This window comes from Lepidothrix coronata, unplaced genomic scaffold (assembly GCF_001604755.1).
Source record: "Lepidothrix coronata isolate B3197 unplaced genomic scaffold, Lepidothrix_coronata-1.0 Scaffold7, whole genome shotgun sequence".
Lineage (NCBI taxonomy): Eukaryota > Metazoa > Chordata > Aves > Passeriformes > Pipridae > Lepidothrix > Lepidothrix coronata.
Window position 1 is genome coordinate 7,450,078 of NW_016690187.1, and position 18,236 is coordinate 7,468,313.

Sequence of the window (18,236 nt, forward strand, 5' to 3'; positions counted from 1 at the left end):
TGATGAGGTCCCCTCTACCTCTCCTCCTGAGAGAGGTGCTCCAGTCCCTTAATCATCTTTGTAGCCCTCTGCTAAGCTCTAGAAAGCGTCATGTCTCTCTTCTACTAAGGAGCCCAGAAGCAGACACAAGAAGAGAGTGTTCTTCGTTTCATTGTTCGATGGAATAGTAAGTGCATTATAACTGTGCATATTGGTATTGTCAAGTGTCAGGGTAAACCTTAAAGTCGGTAGCAAGGGCTTGCAGTAACCTTTCAGGTCAGTTACAGACCTGAGAAGGAAACCACAATGCTCTGATTGTTTACTTCTGTGTGTCCTAGCTACTGGACCTAGTCTTCTCTTCCATTTACAAGAGAAAATAATTTTATGCCGATTGTATTCTGAGTGAGATGGTGATGTTGAAGGCAGCATAAGTGATGCTATCATGAGGAAAACTGAATTGTTGAATTTAGTTAAAGGAAATGAAGAACTTAGTGTAATTGTTGAGCAGACAGCTGAATATTTGGAGAGAAGTAAAGCAACTCTACACAGATGATTAAGGACAAGTCTCTTAGAGCAGTGAGGGATTGTGATCTACCAGGTCAGTCTGGGGAGAGGGAATGAAGGCATCTCCACACAGGCTTTTAGGCTGGATTTGTTTGTAGTTCATGTTGCAGGCCAGCAGGAATATGCCCTGCAGTCCATGTGTGCTGCCTTGCATAGCTGTCACTGCTCTACTACCAGCGAGACTGTGTGATTCTGCTGGTGGTGCAGGGATTGCCTGCTAGACATATGGATGAAAGCAGATAAAGCCAGAAATACTCCAATCTCTGGAGCCTCATAACTCCTATCAGTATGGATGCAGTCTTTGGCTTTCCATGAATCTGCACAGGGTAAAAATGGAGAGATGGGAAGGAAGGAGTGGCAATACCAGTGCAAGAAAAGGCTAATTGTTTCCATGTTAGACCAGCAACTGTGAGAAATAGGAGATTGAATAAGTGTGCATAGTTTTTTTGGTTGGTTTTCTTTCAGTGGTTTTTTTTGTTGTTGTTGTTGGTTGATTGAGTTTTGTTTGGTTGGTTTTGGTGGGGTTTTTTTGTTTTGTTCTTGGGTTTTTTTCCCAGCATATGAAATCAGATTTACAGTTACGAATTAAAAATTAACTGTTTTCAGAATTGATAAACTCTTTGTACAGAAAAAGGAACAGTAAGACCTTTCATTTTTAAACTGCCTCAGGCAATTTGTATAAGTATATAGAGCTCTCTGATACTTTGGATTTGATAGTACTGGCACCACCTATTGGTCTTTTGCACTGAAATCAATCTATGCTTTGTGTTCAGTTTCTGAAAAACATCATAAAATTCACTGTCACATATAGGTACTGGTAAAAAATTTTGTCATGAAAAAGTAGCAATAATAAATCCTGTTTATGTGACCATGTCGTATTTCAGGACAATTGACAGGCAAGCCTGCAGAATTCAGCCATTTTTCTTCGGCTGTTCCAGTTCCATGATTAAAGAAAATACTTTCGATATGGAAGCAGTGAATTTCTTACTATTAAAAAAATCACATCAAATGAACTAAAACAAAGTAAGAAAGATTTTTTTTTAAGGTTCAATAGATAAATTAAAATTGGTTGTTCCATAAGCAGAGACAAATTAGGAAATAATAACTTTGAGAAGAGAATGAACTAAAAATAAGGTAGAAAAGATGGAGAAATGAGTGGGTGCAAGGACTGCAACAAGATTGAATGCATATCAGAAGATAATCTAAGCTAAGAATATTTTTTTGCGCAGATAAGATAAAAACACTGGGCATTGGGAAAATATTTAAACTCATAATAAAGGAATAAAAGCAGAAGGAGAGCAAATGTGGACAAATGTGCAGTGAGATGAATTTGAATTTTTCTGTTGTGCTTCTACTCAGCTGTAAGAAGCCAGGATGTATGACCCAGGGCACTGCCCTGATCATTCAGCCTTGCCTTGGTTGGTATTCATTGCTTGACTAATGGCAACTTTTGCAGTCCAAAATTATGGAGGTAAAAAAAGCAAGCCTACTCAAATCCTAATCAAATCAAAGAACACTGTTCTATTCTCGGAATTTTAATAAAATATCTATGAGGGGAGGATAGCTTATGCGATGAAAGGACAGCCTGTTTTCCTATTGTTTCAGTAGCTTAAAGACTAGATATCCTTGCTGAGTTTGTGAAGTGTTTTACTGCATGGTACTACAGAATCAAGCTGAATTAACTGTGATACTGCTTAAAGGCTGCAACTGCAAGTGAAGGCTTGTTTCGGTGAGTGCCCTGTAAAAGTTTAAAATAATCTGGCCCTGTATTGAACTGTTAATAACGTAGGCAGAAGCAAGCTCTTAATGTCAGTAAATTTGCACCAAGGAAGACAGCAGCATATTGATTTCTGATCACAGTTCAGCTGCCGGAAATCAAATGCTCTCCAGTGTGCAGTTCAACAGCCATATTAATACCTTACAGTTTTCCTTCTGAGGCACGCAATGAGAAGTATACATAAGTATATGCCTGGAAGAACCTTGTTTTGCTGGAAGCAAAATGTATGTCTGTATAAGTAACTGTAACAGGCTTGCTTATATACTTGATTTTCTGTATAGAGGCTTAGGGTTGGTTTTTGGTTTTTTTTCATTTAAACAGAGATTTGTTTAGATACACGATCACTTCAGTCTGAGATTCGAAACACTGTGTGATTTTCATTATTAAGGGGCAGGATGCTGTGTGCTTAGTAGGTGTAAGGTTAATATCTTTGAACATTTACAGTGCAACAGATCACTGTTTTATCTCTCAGGATGTAACCCATTGTATGGTTCATAATGCTGTTTTCATTGAAAGGTCATTTAGACAGTTGTTCTGAACTGGATTTTTTTCTGTGCCCTTCACCAAATTACCACAAAGAAAGACAAATGGCCTCATTTGAAGCTGTACTAAAAACACTTCATGGCCAGTTGCAGAGGAAGGAGAAAGTGATACATAATTGATACCAAACACTGATGGTTCTGCAATCATAGCTAGTAAAAGACTGAGCACTGAGGAAGAATGTCTGAAAGCAGAGACTGTAATGTGAAGGTTTGAATACTTCCTTGGACCAGTGAGTGAGACACTGCAGCAAGACTGTAATCATAAGCTTGGGGCAACAGTATTTTTGGTTGAATAAAATATCTTTTGTCTTCAGTGGCCTGCAACATATAAGTCTTCAAATATAAACAACTCATATAGCAAATAATTCCCATACCTGCTGTGAGAGAAGATAGGATTTTTTTCTGTGTGCGAAGGACCTCAGAAGCCTGTAGTGTGTTAACACAACAGATTCATAGAAATCTGCAAGATGAAATTGCAGTGTGGGTTTTACTGGGGAGAAGCTGCATCCGGTTTTCATGGCTCCTCAAAGAAAAATGAATTTGCTGTCCCCAAATTGCCTGGGCTTCACAGACAAGTACTTTAGGTAAATAATAATGGGTATAGTTATACCACCAGAATTTGGCACTGCTGTTCCAGTTTATAAATAACTTTGCCTAGAAATCAGATAGCAGCATGTGCAGGTGTGAGTCATTAGTGCAGGAGACACAATGATGTGTGGAAAAAGAATGGCTCACATCCAAACACTTTCATACCCACACACTTTCATCAACCCCTTGAAGTCTGCAGCATGGAAAATAAATTTTTCAAGTCAGGCTACTAAAGCCCACCCAATCTTAAAGCTCAGAGGTGCAATAATATGGAATGCAATGCTTCTCCCAGTGCATTGTCAATCAGTCATGCTCAAAAGGCAGTTTTGTAAGACACTAGTTTACTGTCTGAGTTAATTATCACAATGTCAGCTGAATAAATTAATATCCCCCACATACGCACACAAAAAATGTGTGTCAGAGCTGCTTTCTGTAAATCATTGTTTTAGAACATGTTTTTTTAAGTTCTAAGGAGTTAAGAAGATAACAAAATTATTACTTGATTTTATTTTTAAAATTTCATGAGCTGAAACTGTAAACAGTTAATGATACTGACCTCCCTGGTTGCAGAGTTAATGGAGGGTGTAATGAAGAAATCAACAAGTACCAAAATAGCACTTATCATAAGGTGCTGGTTTTGGAGAGAATTTCAGGGAAAGAAAAAATGGTGCTTTTAGTTCAGGAATATGCCTGACTTAGTTCTGACTGGTCTGGCAAAGTTTATCCTTTCAAGGCTTAAGTTAAGCTGAAGGGGGATAGACAACTTCGATGTCAGGTGAAGGTTCTCGGCAGAACAATTGAATTCAAACAGGATTCAAGTTATTTTTTTAACTGAAGATTAAAGACAGAAGTAAGTGGGTTCTTTTTCATATGAAAGCACATTTGCATTCTAGATCTGGTATGTTTTCAATATTGCAGATTGAATCCTTGTTTATTTTAATAAGGTGCACATTTCACTATTTGCTGAACAATCCTTTTTTGCCATATGTCTTCTTTTTCCTATTTTTGCAGTGAAATAAAGATAGAAAATTGAAGCACAAGTTTAGATCACTTTCACTAAAATTTTGGCTTAAGGTCTTATCAAAAGATACCCTATGTTTTTTCTTGCTTAGTGTTTTGAAATTGTGATTAGGATTCAAAGTTCTGTGCAGAGATGATCAACTCCTTTCCTGTTTCCATTGGCGTGTTCTTGTGCATGGATTGAACAGTGAAGTATGAGAATTGGACATCCTAGTAGACATAGAATAACATATAGAAAAAGCAGAGAATGTCAAACTATTCAGGCTCTATTACAAATTACATGGTTCTGCAGGAATTGTGTAAATATTTATGCTCAGCCTCTCCTGACTGGCATCTGCCTGGAAAGGGTAAAAAAAATTTTAACGTTAGTCTGCCTTCTGTGATGTTGATACAGCTAGAGCTGATGAAAATGGCCCGAGGCATCAACCACCTTTCCACATTTTTAAAGACAACAAAACTCTGTAAATTAGAAGCACATAAATCCAAATTAAGATGTCAGAGGTATTACTGCAGGCTCACAGTGACGTAGATCAGAGCACTATTTGGCTCAGCTGCTTTTCTGCTCTTGTTTCTTTCCACTGTGCTCATAATGAAGGAGTGGTAATATATAATTGCTGAACGCACTTTTCTGTAAATAGTTTTATTAAGAAAGTGGTTAAGGAATTTTTCTATGACTTGTGATGGTTTAAAAATCTCATTTCATTTAAAACCAATAAGAATTAGCCTTTTTGTTCCTTCTCGTGGTTTGAGAAGTTATTCTATTGCCTTGGTATTGTGTTACTTTTCATTTGTCCCTAGTTTAATAGTTGCCAACCTCAAACCATGAGGAATGACACTGTCTAGATGTATAGATAAGTTTTCCTCCAGCAACTTCTCTGTCACTTTACACAGAAACTGTTCTAAAGATGATATTATTACTATACACTGCTTTCTTTTTTTCTCTCAGATATGTATTTAACATGAGGGTTTGAGCTGTTTTCTTAAAGACAAAGGTTTGTAGGGTTTATTCCCCTACTTCCTTGTGTAAAACATTAACACAATGTAATAGGTAGAAATTACAATGTATGTTAGAAGTACTTTTAACCAGGTTTGAAAATACTATAGCAGATACTAATTCAGATTCCTAATTGGTATAATCAGGTTTAAATAACAGTATTGTTAAGTGTGTCCACTTGTATAATCAATTCTGCTAGAATAAGATTCTGCACTCCTGCAGAAATATTGTACTTCTAAGAAAAAATATATGGGTAAAAATGATACATTAAAAACACACTGCATTCCTTATTTTTCATCTTAAAAACTGGAAAAAAAGAATAAGAGCAACTTTCTTAGGAGAAATATATGAAGAGTAGACAAATGTCACCAGCATAAAGTGCTATGACATTCAGTAACAATTATATTAGTCACTAAGTATGCATAAGCTCAAAATAGGCAAATGTAGAACACCCCGGGCAAATTTCCCAATGTTGAGGAGAAACTCAACAAATTGACATAAGAATATATGTCAAAAATATGATGTGATTATGTTGTGTTGTGATGCTTCTATGTATTATGGAACAAAGGGTCAAGGTACAATGTGTCCTGATTGGAAAAAGATACATAAAATGGTGTGGTGAAAGGAAGGGTCACTTGTGCTACGGATCTCACTTGCATAAGAAAACTTGCTTCACTTTTTTTTCTAGTTGAACAGAACTAACCCTTTTCATCCCCTTGGGACTGATGCTGCAGACAGGGGGAAGTCAAGGGAACTAAACTTATTCACACCAGTCACAGTGTAACCTGGCTGGTTTATGTGTCAGATTCAGGATTTTGTGTTCCAGTCGGAGTTTTAGTTAGCAGGAAGGTTCTTGGCAACATTGGCTCTACTCAGGCAAAAACACTCACCTTGCTGATGGAGAAGGAGAAGCTCAGCATGGCAAAGGATCAGGTTTCAGCAGTAAACTCTGCCAGAAACATTCTCTGTCTGTTAAACAAAGTCCAATATGAAAAAGGCTACTGTTCAAGTAATTTCTCCTTCAGAAATCACAAAACACTTTTTGAAGTATGTGACAGAAGAACCTGAATAGAAACTTCTTAATGTCACAGTAATCTCAGTGCAGACTGTTATATGTAAATGTGCTAACTTCTTTCTTTGTTAAACTGCACACAGTATTCATGCAACAGCAGGATTAATTTTCAGTCATGACTCATAACAACATGTCCAGATTTGCACTTCCCAATACAAGTGAGACATGGATGTACTGGATAGAGTCAAACAAAGGTGCAGAAAGAGGATTAAGGGACTGAAACATCGCCTCTACAAGGAAAGGCTGAGGGATCTGGGACTGTTTATCAAAGAAGGGAATGCTCATGGGGGGATTTAGTCACTGTGTATAAATAGAGGATGGTAGGTTACAAAGAGGACATAGTCAGACTCTTTTCAGTGGTGCCCGCTGATAGGACAAGAGGCAGTGGACATACACTTCAACAGGGGAAACTCTGAACATCAAGAAACACTTTTTTACTGTGAGAGAGGCTGACAGGTTGCTCAGAGAGGTTGTGAAGTCATCCTAGGAAATATTTAAAAACTGTCTAGACAGAGTCCTGAGCAAACAGCTTTAGGTGGTCCTGCTTGAGGGCGGGGGGTTGGACTAGGTGACCTCCAAAGACCCCAGCCAATCTCAGCCAGTTTGTGATTCTGGTCCTGTGCCTGCACTCTGGCTTTAAAGACAAAATTTAATTTGTACTAAAAGTGAAAGAAGACATCTTCATTCAGTTATGGCTAAATCAAGAATTAGTAGAAGTAGTTTTCAGTTTGTGTACTCTAATACTTAAAATCTGCAGCGCTGTGTAAATGAATAAATCTATTTCTCATCATTAACAAGAATTGGGAGTTGGTAAGTAGAATTGCGACTTGAATAGTTTAACAGTTGTAGGTAGAATTGTGACTTGAAGATGACATTCTCAGTGTATAGATGCATATGGAATTTATTCTTGGTTTCAATACCACTCAGTTAGCATGATCAGTTATTATGGATAGTGTCTGCCAGAGGTCAGATGTGGAAGTTGAAATGGTAAAACCAAAGTCTGCAACTGTGTTTCAGGAAAAATCAACTTTGAGGTGATACTTATTAATTTTCCTATGCCAATTTAAAGTTCTGATCTGCAGCTCTTGTTTTTAGCATTGGTATTATCAGTCTTCACAGCTCTCACTCTGCAGTGCCAATACCATCTTCCCATCTCATGCAGTGACATTTATAAAGCTTTAACAGTGTCTTTGGACTGGCTGGTTCCACTGATTTAAGCATAGTAGGAACCAGGAGCTTTTCCAAAATTTTGACAAAATCTTTCTTTGTGACCTTCTTTCTCCCCTCAGATAAATCAGTTAATCTTTCTTTGGCTCAGTTTTGCTGTCTCTAGATAAAAATTATGACATGACATTGCTGCTGTAAAACTTTGTTCATGGTCTGCCAAAGTGCTTTGATATAGTGAGGTTTAGGCACTGCAGAACTGCCTGCCTTACACAACAGCTGCAGGCTCCCTGCAGGCTGAAGACTAGACTTTAGTGGCTCTTCCTTAAACAGGGGAGAGCACCCAGGCAGTAACAGCCCCTCTTGGTCTTTCTGGAAAGCATTACACAAGTAAAATATCCTCTGTGAACCATCTCAGCTTGATTTTTTTTTTTTTTAAGGTGATGATATAATTTTGATGTGTCAAAGATGACCAGCGTTCAGCCTTTGAAGGACAGAAAGTTTATTCGTGGGTAGAGTTGTGGTTCTGAGGATTCATGACCTTTTGTAGTGTTGCTTATCCATATTATTTCAGATGAACTAGTAAAAGCTGCCTAGCACTTCTCTATAAGACTTTGCTACAAAGGATGGAGTCCTGCCAACTTTCCAAATCAATGGATGGAAACACTAGAGTTGGTAAAGTAAAATCATCTGTAATTGTTGGGTTGATTTAATGGCCTTCTGGCTGCAGGTGGTCACACAGACATAGTCAGTACCTCCACCATCCAGATTTGAGAGCCCTCAGTAGCCCTTGCAATGAGGAGTCTCCATGGCTTTCAACTTTTTTACAATATAGAAACATGTTGGTTTACTGGTTAATCATATTACTTTAACTTTGCAGCCCTCATCTGGGCTGCCTGCAGAGTGAGTTTTCCTTGCTTTCAAGCTTGATGTGTGTTTGCTGAATGCCCAGGACTAAGTGCTGATGCCAGACATTGGCCTTACAGGTGCTTACACTGGCATGGTGATGCTCCTTGTCTGCTACCTCTACTCCTGTTTATACACTTCTGATTTTAATAAAACCACTGTTGTTCCTTGTGTAATTTTTCTCCTCTTGTTCTAATTTTTCCTGCTAGAAATCCTGGCTTAATATCACATGTTGAATAATAGAGTGGCAGTTTCAAGTGTTTGCTGGGACAAGGCTTATTAGTGGCTGTCACTGATTCAGGTTTGGGTAAAATATAGAGAAGTTTGCAGTGAAAATAACTGGATTTTGCATGTAGGAGATCAGGCGATTGGATCATAGAATAGTAGCCTTTTTTTCTTTTACATATATTTAAATTATTTTTGGCTTTCTAGTCTTTAGCAGAAGTTTTTCCTATTTCAGATTCAGTTGGAGCAACAGCATTTAAAATTAGATGCTCCATGGAAATTTACAGTACAATTTATTGTCCTTTCTACTTTATACCGAGTGGTAAATTTAATCCAATGTTAAAATGTTTAAATATGTCTTACCGAATATCGTTAAAAATAGATTTAATAGACACTGCCAATGTTTTTGTTTGTGTAACAGAATAATTCAGCATGGCTTGTTTAGATTTTTTTGAGCTTCACCCTTTGCTAGTGAGGGGAGTTATGAATAAGAAACCTTCAAATACCTGCCTTAAAAAAAAGACATGATTAGTAGATGTATATAGTTCTGACTGTATAAACAGTCTTACAAGTGTATTATGGTAAATCAAATTCAATTTGTTCATTTGTTTTCCCAGTTTAAAGATCTTGGGTGCACAGCAGAAAAGAAAGATGGGGTTTGTGTTGAGCAACCAGAGGGCAGTGATGGGGCCTGCAGAAAGATGAGAGGCTGAGACTGAACACATTTAAGCTGCACTCTTGCCCTTTCCTGCCCCTTCGTCCTGCATGTGATAGTCTCCCTGTGCCATGGTTTGTGAGGACAGTGACCTACATAGGATTCAGGTTTTAAAACTGTAATGAGTCTGCTTCTACCTGAGACATGTTTTGTAATCTGTCTGGTGACGCAGTTATCTAGTTTGAACGTGTGCCAGTTATTATACGAGACAGGCAAGTACAGAGTCAGTGCTGAAGGATTGCTGTTTGCAGACACCAAAAGCTTCCATAGTTAGATAGTGAGCTTTATAGGTCAGAGATGATGCTGTATGTTTGCGAGCATTAGCACACTGTTTTGGAGGGCTGCAGGAGCCTCTGCAGGTTCACTGATAAAGGTGGGAGCTATGCACGCTGTTTGGGTGCCCAGAATTCAAGGGGTGTCTCTACCAACCATGTTGTTTCCATGCTTGGGATGGAAAAATAATTATGGAAAATATTTCTTGAGAATTGCAAACTTAAATGACAATTAGATTTTATCAGGTGTGTGGATAGCCAGACCCTGCACAGCTGGCAGAAGGTAAAGGAATTTGGATGAATGCTTATGCTTAACCATTTTGCAATTGAATTTGGTTTATCCTTTTCAGAATTCAGTAGAATATTTCATTATCTGAACCTATTTTGAACACCTTAGGAAACGTTTCAAAGGGCAGCTGGCTTCCCTGACTGCATTTAAAGTATGTCCACAAAACATTTATCATTTTAAACTATAGCAACAGCATTTACTTTGAAAGGGCTTCTTTTCTCTTTCTAGGAAGGCTGTTCTAGCTTCTTTTCCCCCCAGGCTTCCCGAGCAAGCTGTGTAAAGAGAAGTGGCTCCTGTGGCCGCTAAAGAAAACAACTGAACCAGACAGGCCTTTGCTGAGAGCTTAACCTAGAGTTTGTGTCAGAGTGAGTACACAAGCATTACTGAGAGGCTTCTTTCTTCCATCAGACATCAGAATTGTTTTCCTTTGTGACCACAGGCAAGCAGGTGCTTGGAGTAAGCCAGAATCCATGAGTTAGACTGTATTGGATAGTTACAGCAGTGTGTACTCCTGGAGAATGCTAGGTCAGGGCAAAACTGCATGAGAGGGAGGCAGGGTAAATGTCATTGCACTTATCTGAAGCTGAACTCAGGGCTGCTTTCCAGCCAGCAAGCGTGAAGCTAACATTTTACCTCTGCAGTGTGCTGCCATTGCAGCACTGGCTGTTTTTCATGGTTAGCATTGCAGATCTGTGTTCGTGCAGCTTTGTTGCTTTTACACCTTCTTCTCATGAAGGGAAATTTTCAAAACTTACTTCCCATGAGGTACTCAGTTCTAGAAAATAGCCTTCTTTTGAACTTTTGAAGTTGGAACCAGCAAGGACTTTTCTTGTGTAGCAAGGGAAGAGTTTGCAGGTTCCATAAGGACCTTCATCCCCAGACTGTGTGGTGAAGGGAAAGGTGGTATCCCTTGAGGACAGGCATTGGCCAGAGGTCCACTCCTTCCTGTTTCTGATGATAAAAAATTTATATCGTGTATGAAGCTATTGTGAAACGTAAGACCAGATCATGAGAAGAAACCCTTAACTTATTTTTAGCAGTTCAGAGGAACACTAATAAGCATTTTATTAACTTATGTATTCTATGTCTCATCATCTGTGAAAAGCCAGATGAAAGGAAAATGAGTGTCACAGCTCAAGACACTGTGATGCTCTAGTGTAGGTGTCCAGATGCTGATGTGCCCAGACAACTCTGCAACCAGGTATGAAACTTTTGGCCTGTAAAACTGTGATTATGAAAGGAAACATACAGAAACCTGCACTTTAAAATTCTGAGAGAGAACTGTTGTGTTTCCTACGGATTTCAGAACTGATGCCATTAAAAACAAACAAACAAAACTCAATGAAACATGAGCACAGTTTGTAGCTTTCTTGTCCGAGCAGTTAATATTGCAGAATCTAGAAATGCTTTATACTTCCAAATATTAGACTATACTGCTTCAGTTCTTATTCAAAGGTCTATCTTTAGGCATACAGTTTGGAGATGTGTGGAGGTACTAAAGCAATGGGAATATATCCTTCTGTGGGAAGGACAAAGTAACTATCGTCAGGGCATTCATTGATCAAAACTGGTGTAGTTTTGCAGTAAAGATACGTCATCTTCAAGACATATCTGAAAATAAAGGTAGCTACATAACTGAATATGAAAACTTCCAGTAATTATACTATTTGTTTCCTTGGTAGTTACGTTTTAATACTCCTACCATAAAATAACTCCATTATGAAATAATAGAATTTAGAAGAGAGTGAGATATTGAAACAGTGCCCATTACTTCATCTTCTTTTCATCAAGGTCTCCTGTCCTGATAAAATATTGAACAGTTTGTGAGCACAGCTTTTTAGCTTTTGTGTGCTGCTGTGAATTTGTGACGTGAGTGTAGTTGCTGCCCAAGGACATAGTACTTACTGGAGGGTTAGGTACGAGAATCTTGTTAACCTGCAGTGACTGTATCTGAATGCCTTATAGTTGGCACAAAAAAAAAAAGGAGTAGTATCTTTCAACATCTCAGCAGATTCATTAGATTGTTATTCAGCCTGAACATAATTTTTATAAAATATACTATTACATACTTATCTATATTTATATTTGTTTTTCAATATGCAAAATAGTACTTTGATGAATCATTACAACTAGCCTTATTACACAAAATAAATTAATAACCTATATCTGCTAAAGCTGTGCTTTTGATTTTTTTTTTTATTCTATTTGCTTTCTTAGAAAATTGCTTAGTTTGATAAAATTGGAGGCTCTTTTCCTGTAATTAGTTTAAAATAGATGTGGAAGGAAATTTTCTTTCAGATATATTCCATTTTGCTTCAAAACTATTTTTTTATGGCCTTCAGTGTAACAAAGGGAAATTACTTTATGTACTTCAGAAGGTTATATTGGGTGTTTTTCCATAAGTTTCAAACTAATATTTTGTGCATTGATGTAAAGGAAACACGTTGCATATTCAACCTTTGGACCCGGTGTCAGAACACAGTTGCTGCATCTGGTTGGCCTCACTTTAATAAACTGTTTTGTAAAACCTGTACAGACATTGGTTGGTAGAGGCAAGCTGTCCTGGCCTGTTCAGTGCTACAGGAAGAATAGCAGATGGAGAAAAGCCCAGCTCCTTCTTAATGAGGTCTTGTCTCACCAAGACAGTTTGAAATAACCATGTCATTTATAATTGTCATTTCTTGTCATGTGATGCTTAACAGTGTGTCTATGGCCAACCGTTCAATACTCTCTCCTTACAATACATTTTAGTCTTCTGTTCAATTTATTTGCTGTTACCAAAATTCATTATTATATTATTGAAGTATATCCATGTTGAAGAATTAAGATAGTAAAATATGGACTGTGCTTTATGCTCATTACAAGTTACGTTCTTCTATATAAGGAGAAATAGTCACCAGGAATGGAAATAGAATTACAGTGCATTATGGTTTAGTGATACAGTATGTTTTTACCTTGGAGCACCAGAGAATTAGTAATTATGTACCTGTCACTTAAAAGGAGGGAAAGAGGCTGTGTCCAGTTTGTGGTGTTATGTGCCATTTCCTCAACGTTTTACATTCTCTTTGGAGGGAAAATCCCTGAAGTGTGAATCTGGCATAACAATACCAGCTCCTTACAGTATGTGGCTCAGACAGATAAAAGTTGAATATTACATTATTCCATGTTTGTATGGAGTGTCAACAGCCATAACATCAACATGTTGGAGGTGCCTGTAAGTATTAGTACTGCAGATTTAAATCTGTAATCCGAAATCAGGACAGGATAACTGCTTTCTACTCCATTCTACAATTTTGATTAAAAAAAAATCTTATTTAAAATGCAGTTACCATTAGAAATGTCTTCATTCTTTGTTTTCCAAAAATGGTTTAGGTAGCAGTCACCCTCAGAGTTCAGAAAGTATGAAAGAGGAACAACAGTGGGTGTTTGTTTTTCCAGTTGTTCTTAGGTAAACAAGGATAATTGATGTATCTTATCACAGGGTGGTTTTTCTCTACCTGACAGGAGTGTTTTTCTTGTTTTTTTTTTCCTTCACAGATGTTGACATTTGTTAATTTCTTCTACTGATTATCTTAAACAGCTCTGTGTCTCTTTTCTTAGTTACACTACACCTTACACAATTAGTTTGAGTGGTGAAAAGAATGATGTTATGTCAGCGGCTTTCCAGACTCTTGCCATTCATAAAGCAGTGGTTTTTGGATGTTAATTTCTGTATAGAGCCAGTGCCTTGGAGTTTGAGTTCCAGGGAGCAGTGTTTTTAAATATTGCAAAATTATATTTTCTTATTGATAAAAAGACCTTTTTGCTAGCTGTTTTTGTGATGGCTGAAGGTTCATAATAAACTTCTTGTATGCTTTCCATTGTCACAGGGTCACATTAATGTTGGGAATAGAGGTTCCAATGGGAGGTCAATAAATAGTAGTATTCACTTATTTTTATTAAGTAAAAATGTATCCAGTCTCACTATGAGATTCAAAATTGCACTAAATGTCAGATTTTTCACAAGTTAACTTTTTGGTTCTGCATCTCTTATTTGGATGTGTTTTTAATATCATTACAAGAAAATATGGATAGGTTTTCTGTTTCATTTTGGAAATAAAAACTAAATTGAAAGATGCAAAATTCTCTCAGAGAAATTCTTACCACCAAAAAATTAATCCCACTCGTCAGTTTGTTACAGTCTAACATTTTCTTTCATTTTGTGTATTCTTTCCTGAAGATCTGGTTGTTTTTAGAGTCCAGAATATATAATCTTCCTTTAGAGGCAATCATGATGGAAAGAGGTTGAAAATAAAATGTTTCCAAATTAGCAGTATAGGTGTGCACCTTAAAATCTGCAGTTATTCTGACAGAATGCCAGCTGTGAAGGCACAAAATTCAGAGGATCTGAAGATCCTTTTCAAAAACTCATCATTACTCAAACACACACTAGGTGGGTATACAACCAGTGGAGTGTTTAAAGCAGATAAAATATAACAGCAGTTGCTGCTGTTTCTGTTCTTTTGGGTTCTTTCCTCAAATAGCCTCAATAGCCACGTTTCCTGGGTTAACAGTATTTTTCTAATTAAATATAATTTCAAAGACAAATGCCCTCTTAATGCCAAAGCTTGCTACAGAAAGGATTCCTTAGAGTAGACAGACAACAGACCAAAGAGAAGAAAAGTTAGCTGCTGCAGCATTCTTTTGGCTGTGTAAACAGCAGAGTGCCTCAACTCCCACTGGCTTTGCAAATGTTAAGGCTATTCAGCACCTGTAAAATTTACTAAGTGTTTCAGACCTAAGCTTGGGAACCACTCAGCAGTGGCAGTATATTACAGACTTGTTACCAGTATGTGGCTTAAAAATGCTGGTTTTGGACTTTGATCCATTGTCATCCCCATGAAAGTGCCAGTCCTACAGATATTTAAAGTAATTTTGTGCATCTCAGAATATGTTCCCAGTCCCTCTTTTCCAGTCTTTCTTCATTTGTGATGATGCGTTAAGGCCCAGTTTTTCAAACACATTCTTTAACTATTTCTTTTTTAGCCTTCATTGAGAATACAATCAGCTTTCTGACTAATAGTTTTGGATCAATGTGCTGTGTTCCACTGTGATGGTATTCTCCAAAATCTACATCCCCTAGAAATCAACAGGAATGTGATTCAAGCTTGCTTCTTGAGCTTAGAACAAGAAAAAGGTCCAGAAAAATAAAGAATATTTTTCTTGGGCTGTAATGTCTGCAGAAGTTTAATGTAGTCTTCAGCAGACATTTTATGGAGTTGAGGGTCTGCAGTTTTCCAGAGAAATTACAGAGGATGCTCACTGCTGGGACCCTTGAACTCAATTGCTTTTGTTCTTTCCTAGACATTTGATCTCTCTTCCACCTATTTTATGTGCCTTGCCCATGACAATTTTGTTTTGTGTTCAGTGTTCTGCTAAGAGTGAGTGAGCTGAGACTCTCCTGGGACATGTCCCCTAAGTTTAGGTTTCTTTCCTATAAACAGTTGCAGTTGTTTTTAATAACTGTGAGTTTCTTTTTCATACTAGGTGATGCAGATGTACCTCCCATTCTGTGGGATTGCCATATCCAATGCCCAACTATTTGCAGCTTCAAGGAAGGAATATGACAGAAGCAGGGTAAGTAAAAAACATATAGTGGACCAATATCAAACTTTGGTCTTTTGTTCCTTCAGGGTCCAGCTATGTGTACGTGTTTGCTAAGCAGACAGTTTTAACTACATTTCATTTCAAAAACTGTGTTTTCAACAGATCTCTGTCTTGATTGAAGCAGCAAGCAGAGAGCATGGGAGGGAAATACACTCGTGGAGATGGCTGTTGTTTCCTGATGTCAGTTCCATGTTTTGTAGTGCTGAAACAATTGCATTTGTGGCATAGACAGTGCAGGAGAGACTGTTGCTTTGGCAGAGATTCAAGCTCTCATAAAATTCTAGTAATATCAAGCCTTTTCCTTCCTGAATTTTTAATATTCAATTCATGTGCAAATAATGTGGATATATCTTTCTAAAAGTAAACCGGAAAGAAACCCCTATATATGAAGGGTTTTGACAGCATGTGTCTGCAAAGATGCATTACTCATGATTGCTAGTGCCATGCATGAGTTGGGACAGGAGGTTCTGAAGTGAAAATAATGCTGAGCTCTCATGTCATTTACTTGTCAGAGAGGTTTTTTAATTTTTTTCAAGAAATAAAATGGTAATTTCGAGGTGGTGGTTTTTTTTTTAAATCGCCCTTCCTGCAATGATGACAGGAAGTTATACTTTTGTTAGCATGGATCACAGCTCCAAAGCTTCGGCAAAAATAGCCCTGATAGTGTTGAACCTATTCTTCCTTCACAAAATAGGGGAAAAACAGTGGTCTGGGCCTGTATATTGAGCTCTGACATTTTTATATTCATGATTTTGGTGCTTTCCATATGTGAAAACTAGTGCTTTGCACTACTTTGAAAACTAACAATAGCCCTTTCTAATGGCTCTTATATGAGGAATCTGAGCTTGTCTTTGGTTCAGATCTGACAACAGACCATTATATTTTGGGGTGGAGATGCGGAGGAGACTTGGGGAATAAAAAAGATTGTCTGCCGGAGTTTTTTTCTTTGTTTGATGTTCAAATAAAATAATTGTTTGACTACACAGAGGCTTAAAATTTGCTGCAGATTCCCAGACTGCAGGGAACTACACAGAATTTTGAGAAATCAATGTTTAATCTTCTGAGAGAGGCATTCAGCAGAAAAGCGTTAGAGACATCCTCATTCTTTATTAGAAAAGGGTAAATTCTGGTGGTTGGATGTATCAGGAAGCTGGGTTAGAGATACAGATTCTTTGTTTCTTGTTGCTGCTCAGCCATGCAAAGCATAACAAATGTCATTGCCATTTGACAGCTACATGGTGACCTGTACATGATTGCATTCTAGCCTATTGGTGGTCTTTAGCTTTGCCTAGTCCATGGCTAAAGTTAGTTGGCAAGTACTAAGTGGTGGACAAGTCCATACTTTGCCTTTCCCATCACACTGGCCCTCAACGGTGGCAACTTCCAGTGAGTGTGACCACAATTTTGCTGATGACCACCTCGTTAGAAGAGCTAAGACCACTCCAGTTTATACGCTTACCTGTATCGATGTTCTTTAGTGTCCATGCCCTAAATGAAAATAAAGGAAAAAGCACACTTCTTTTGACCCATGGTAAGAAAGGACAGGGCTTATTTTAAAACACTATATTTTACAGACATGTTAGTGGTAAAGGCTGGATCAGAGTGCTGTTAGAATATGAAGTATTGATGTGGGTTTTTTTCCTTTCCAGCTTTGAACATGAAAATTGGGTAATAAAAGAATAAAATGGAGTTTAAATGCCCTAGCAAATTTGATATAGAAAATCAAGTAACTCAATCCATACTTCATTGCATTACAACCTTTTTTTCATTTTTGGACCAAAGTGAAATAGTTTGAAAGATTGCCACTGTTTGCTAAGAGTTGGATTGCATCTAGTTATGAACTGAGAAATACTTCTTTCTTTCTTCAGTTACCCCCACGCCAATACTGTTGCCATAACCGTTAAGAACATTTTTGAATGAAGATTTCAATGGATCATTCATATTAAAATCAGTCCCAGGAATAACGTCCACTTTGCAATGCTCCATGTACTTATTAATTTGTACAGCCAATATAAGAGTTTTCTGTCCCTGTATGCAGGCATTACTGGAAGTAGTGAATGATCTCTTTGAGGAACAGACTGACTTGGAGAAAATTGTCAAGAAAATTATGCATCGGGCCCAGACTCTGCTGAAGTGTGAACGGTGCTCAGTATTACTTCTGGAAGATATCGAATCACCTGTAAGTGTAGCTGCACATTCTGTAGAAAGACTAATATTTGAGTGGTGGAGCACTTCCTTTTATTGTAGTGGAGCTGTTGCCTGTCATATGTAAGTACTGGACAGCAAGAATTCTTCCAGCATGTTGTTCCTGAATGTGAGTTAGGTACAGGTCAAATCTTTATCAATACCACTGTTATGTTTTAATCCCAGTGGGCAGCTAAGTCCCACACAGCCCAGTAGGATGGGGAAGGGAATTAGAAGGCTAGAAGGGTGAAAGCTTGTGGGTTGAGGTACGGACAGTTCAGTGACGGTCCCACTGGGAA

General features: G+C 37.8%; 1 protein-coding gene across 2 annotated transcripts in view; it reads left to right on the plus strand.

Annotated features, from left to right (window-relative positions):
* PDE11A (phosphodiesterase 11A) overlaps window positions 1-18,236 on the plus strand; it is a 126,797-nt gene that overhangs the window by 31,822 nt on the left and 76,739 nt on the right. For both annotated transcript variants that reach the window (XM_017833980.1, XM_017833969.1), the window contains exons 3-4: window positions 15,634-15,723; window positions 17,792-17,932. In XM_017833980.1, coding sequence (XP_017689469.1) covers window positions 15,634-15,723; window positions 17,792-17,932 — 231 coding nt within the window. The remainder of the gene's footprint in view (window positions 1-15,633; window positions 15,724-17,791; window positions 17,933-18,236) is intronic.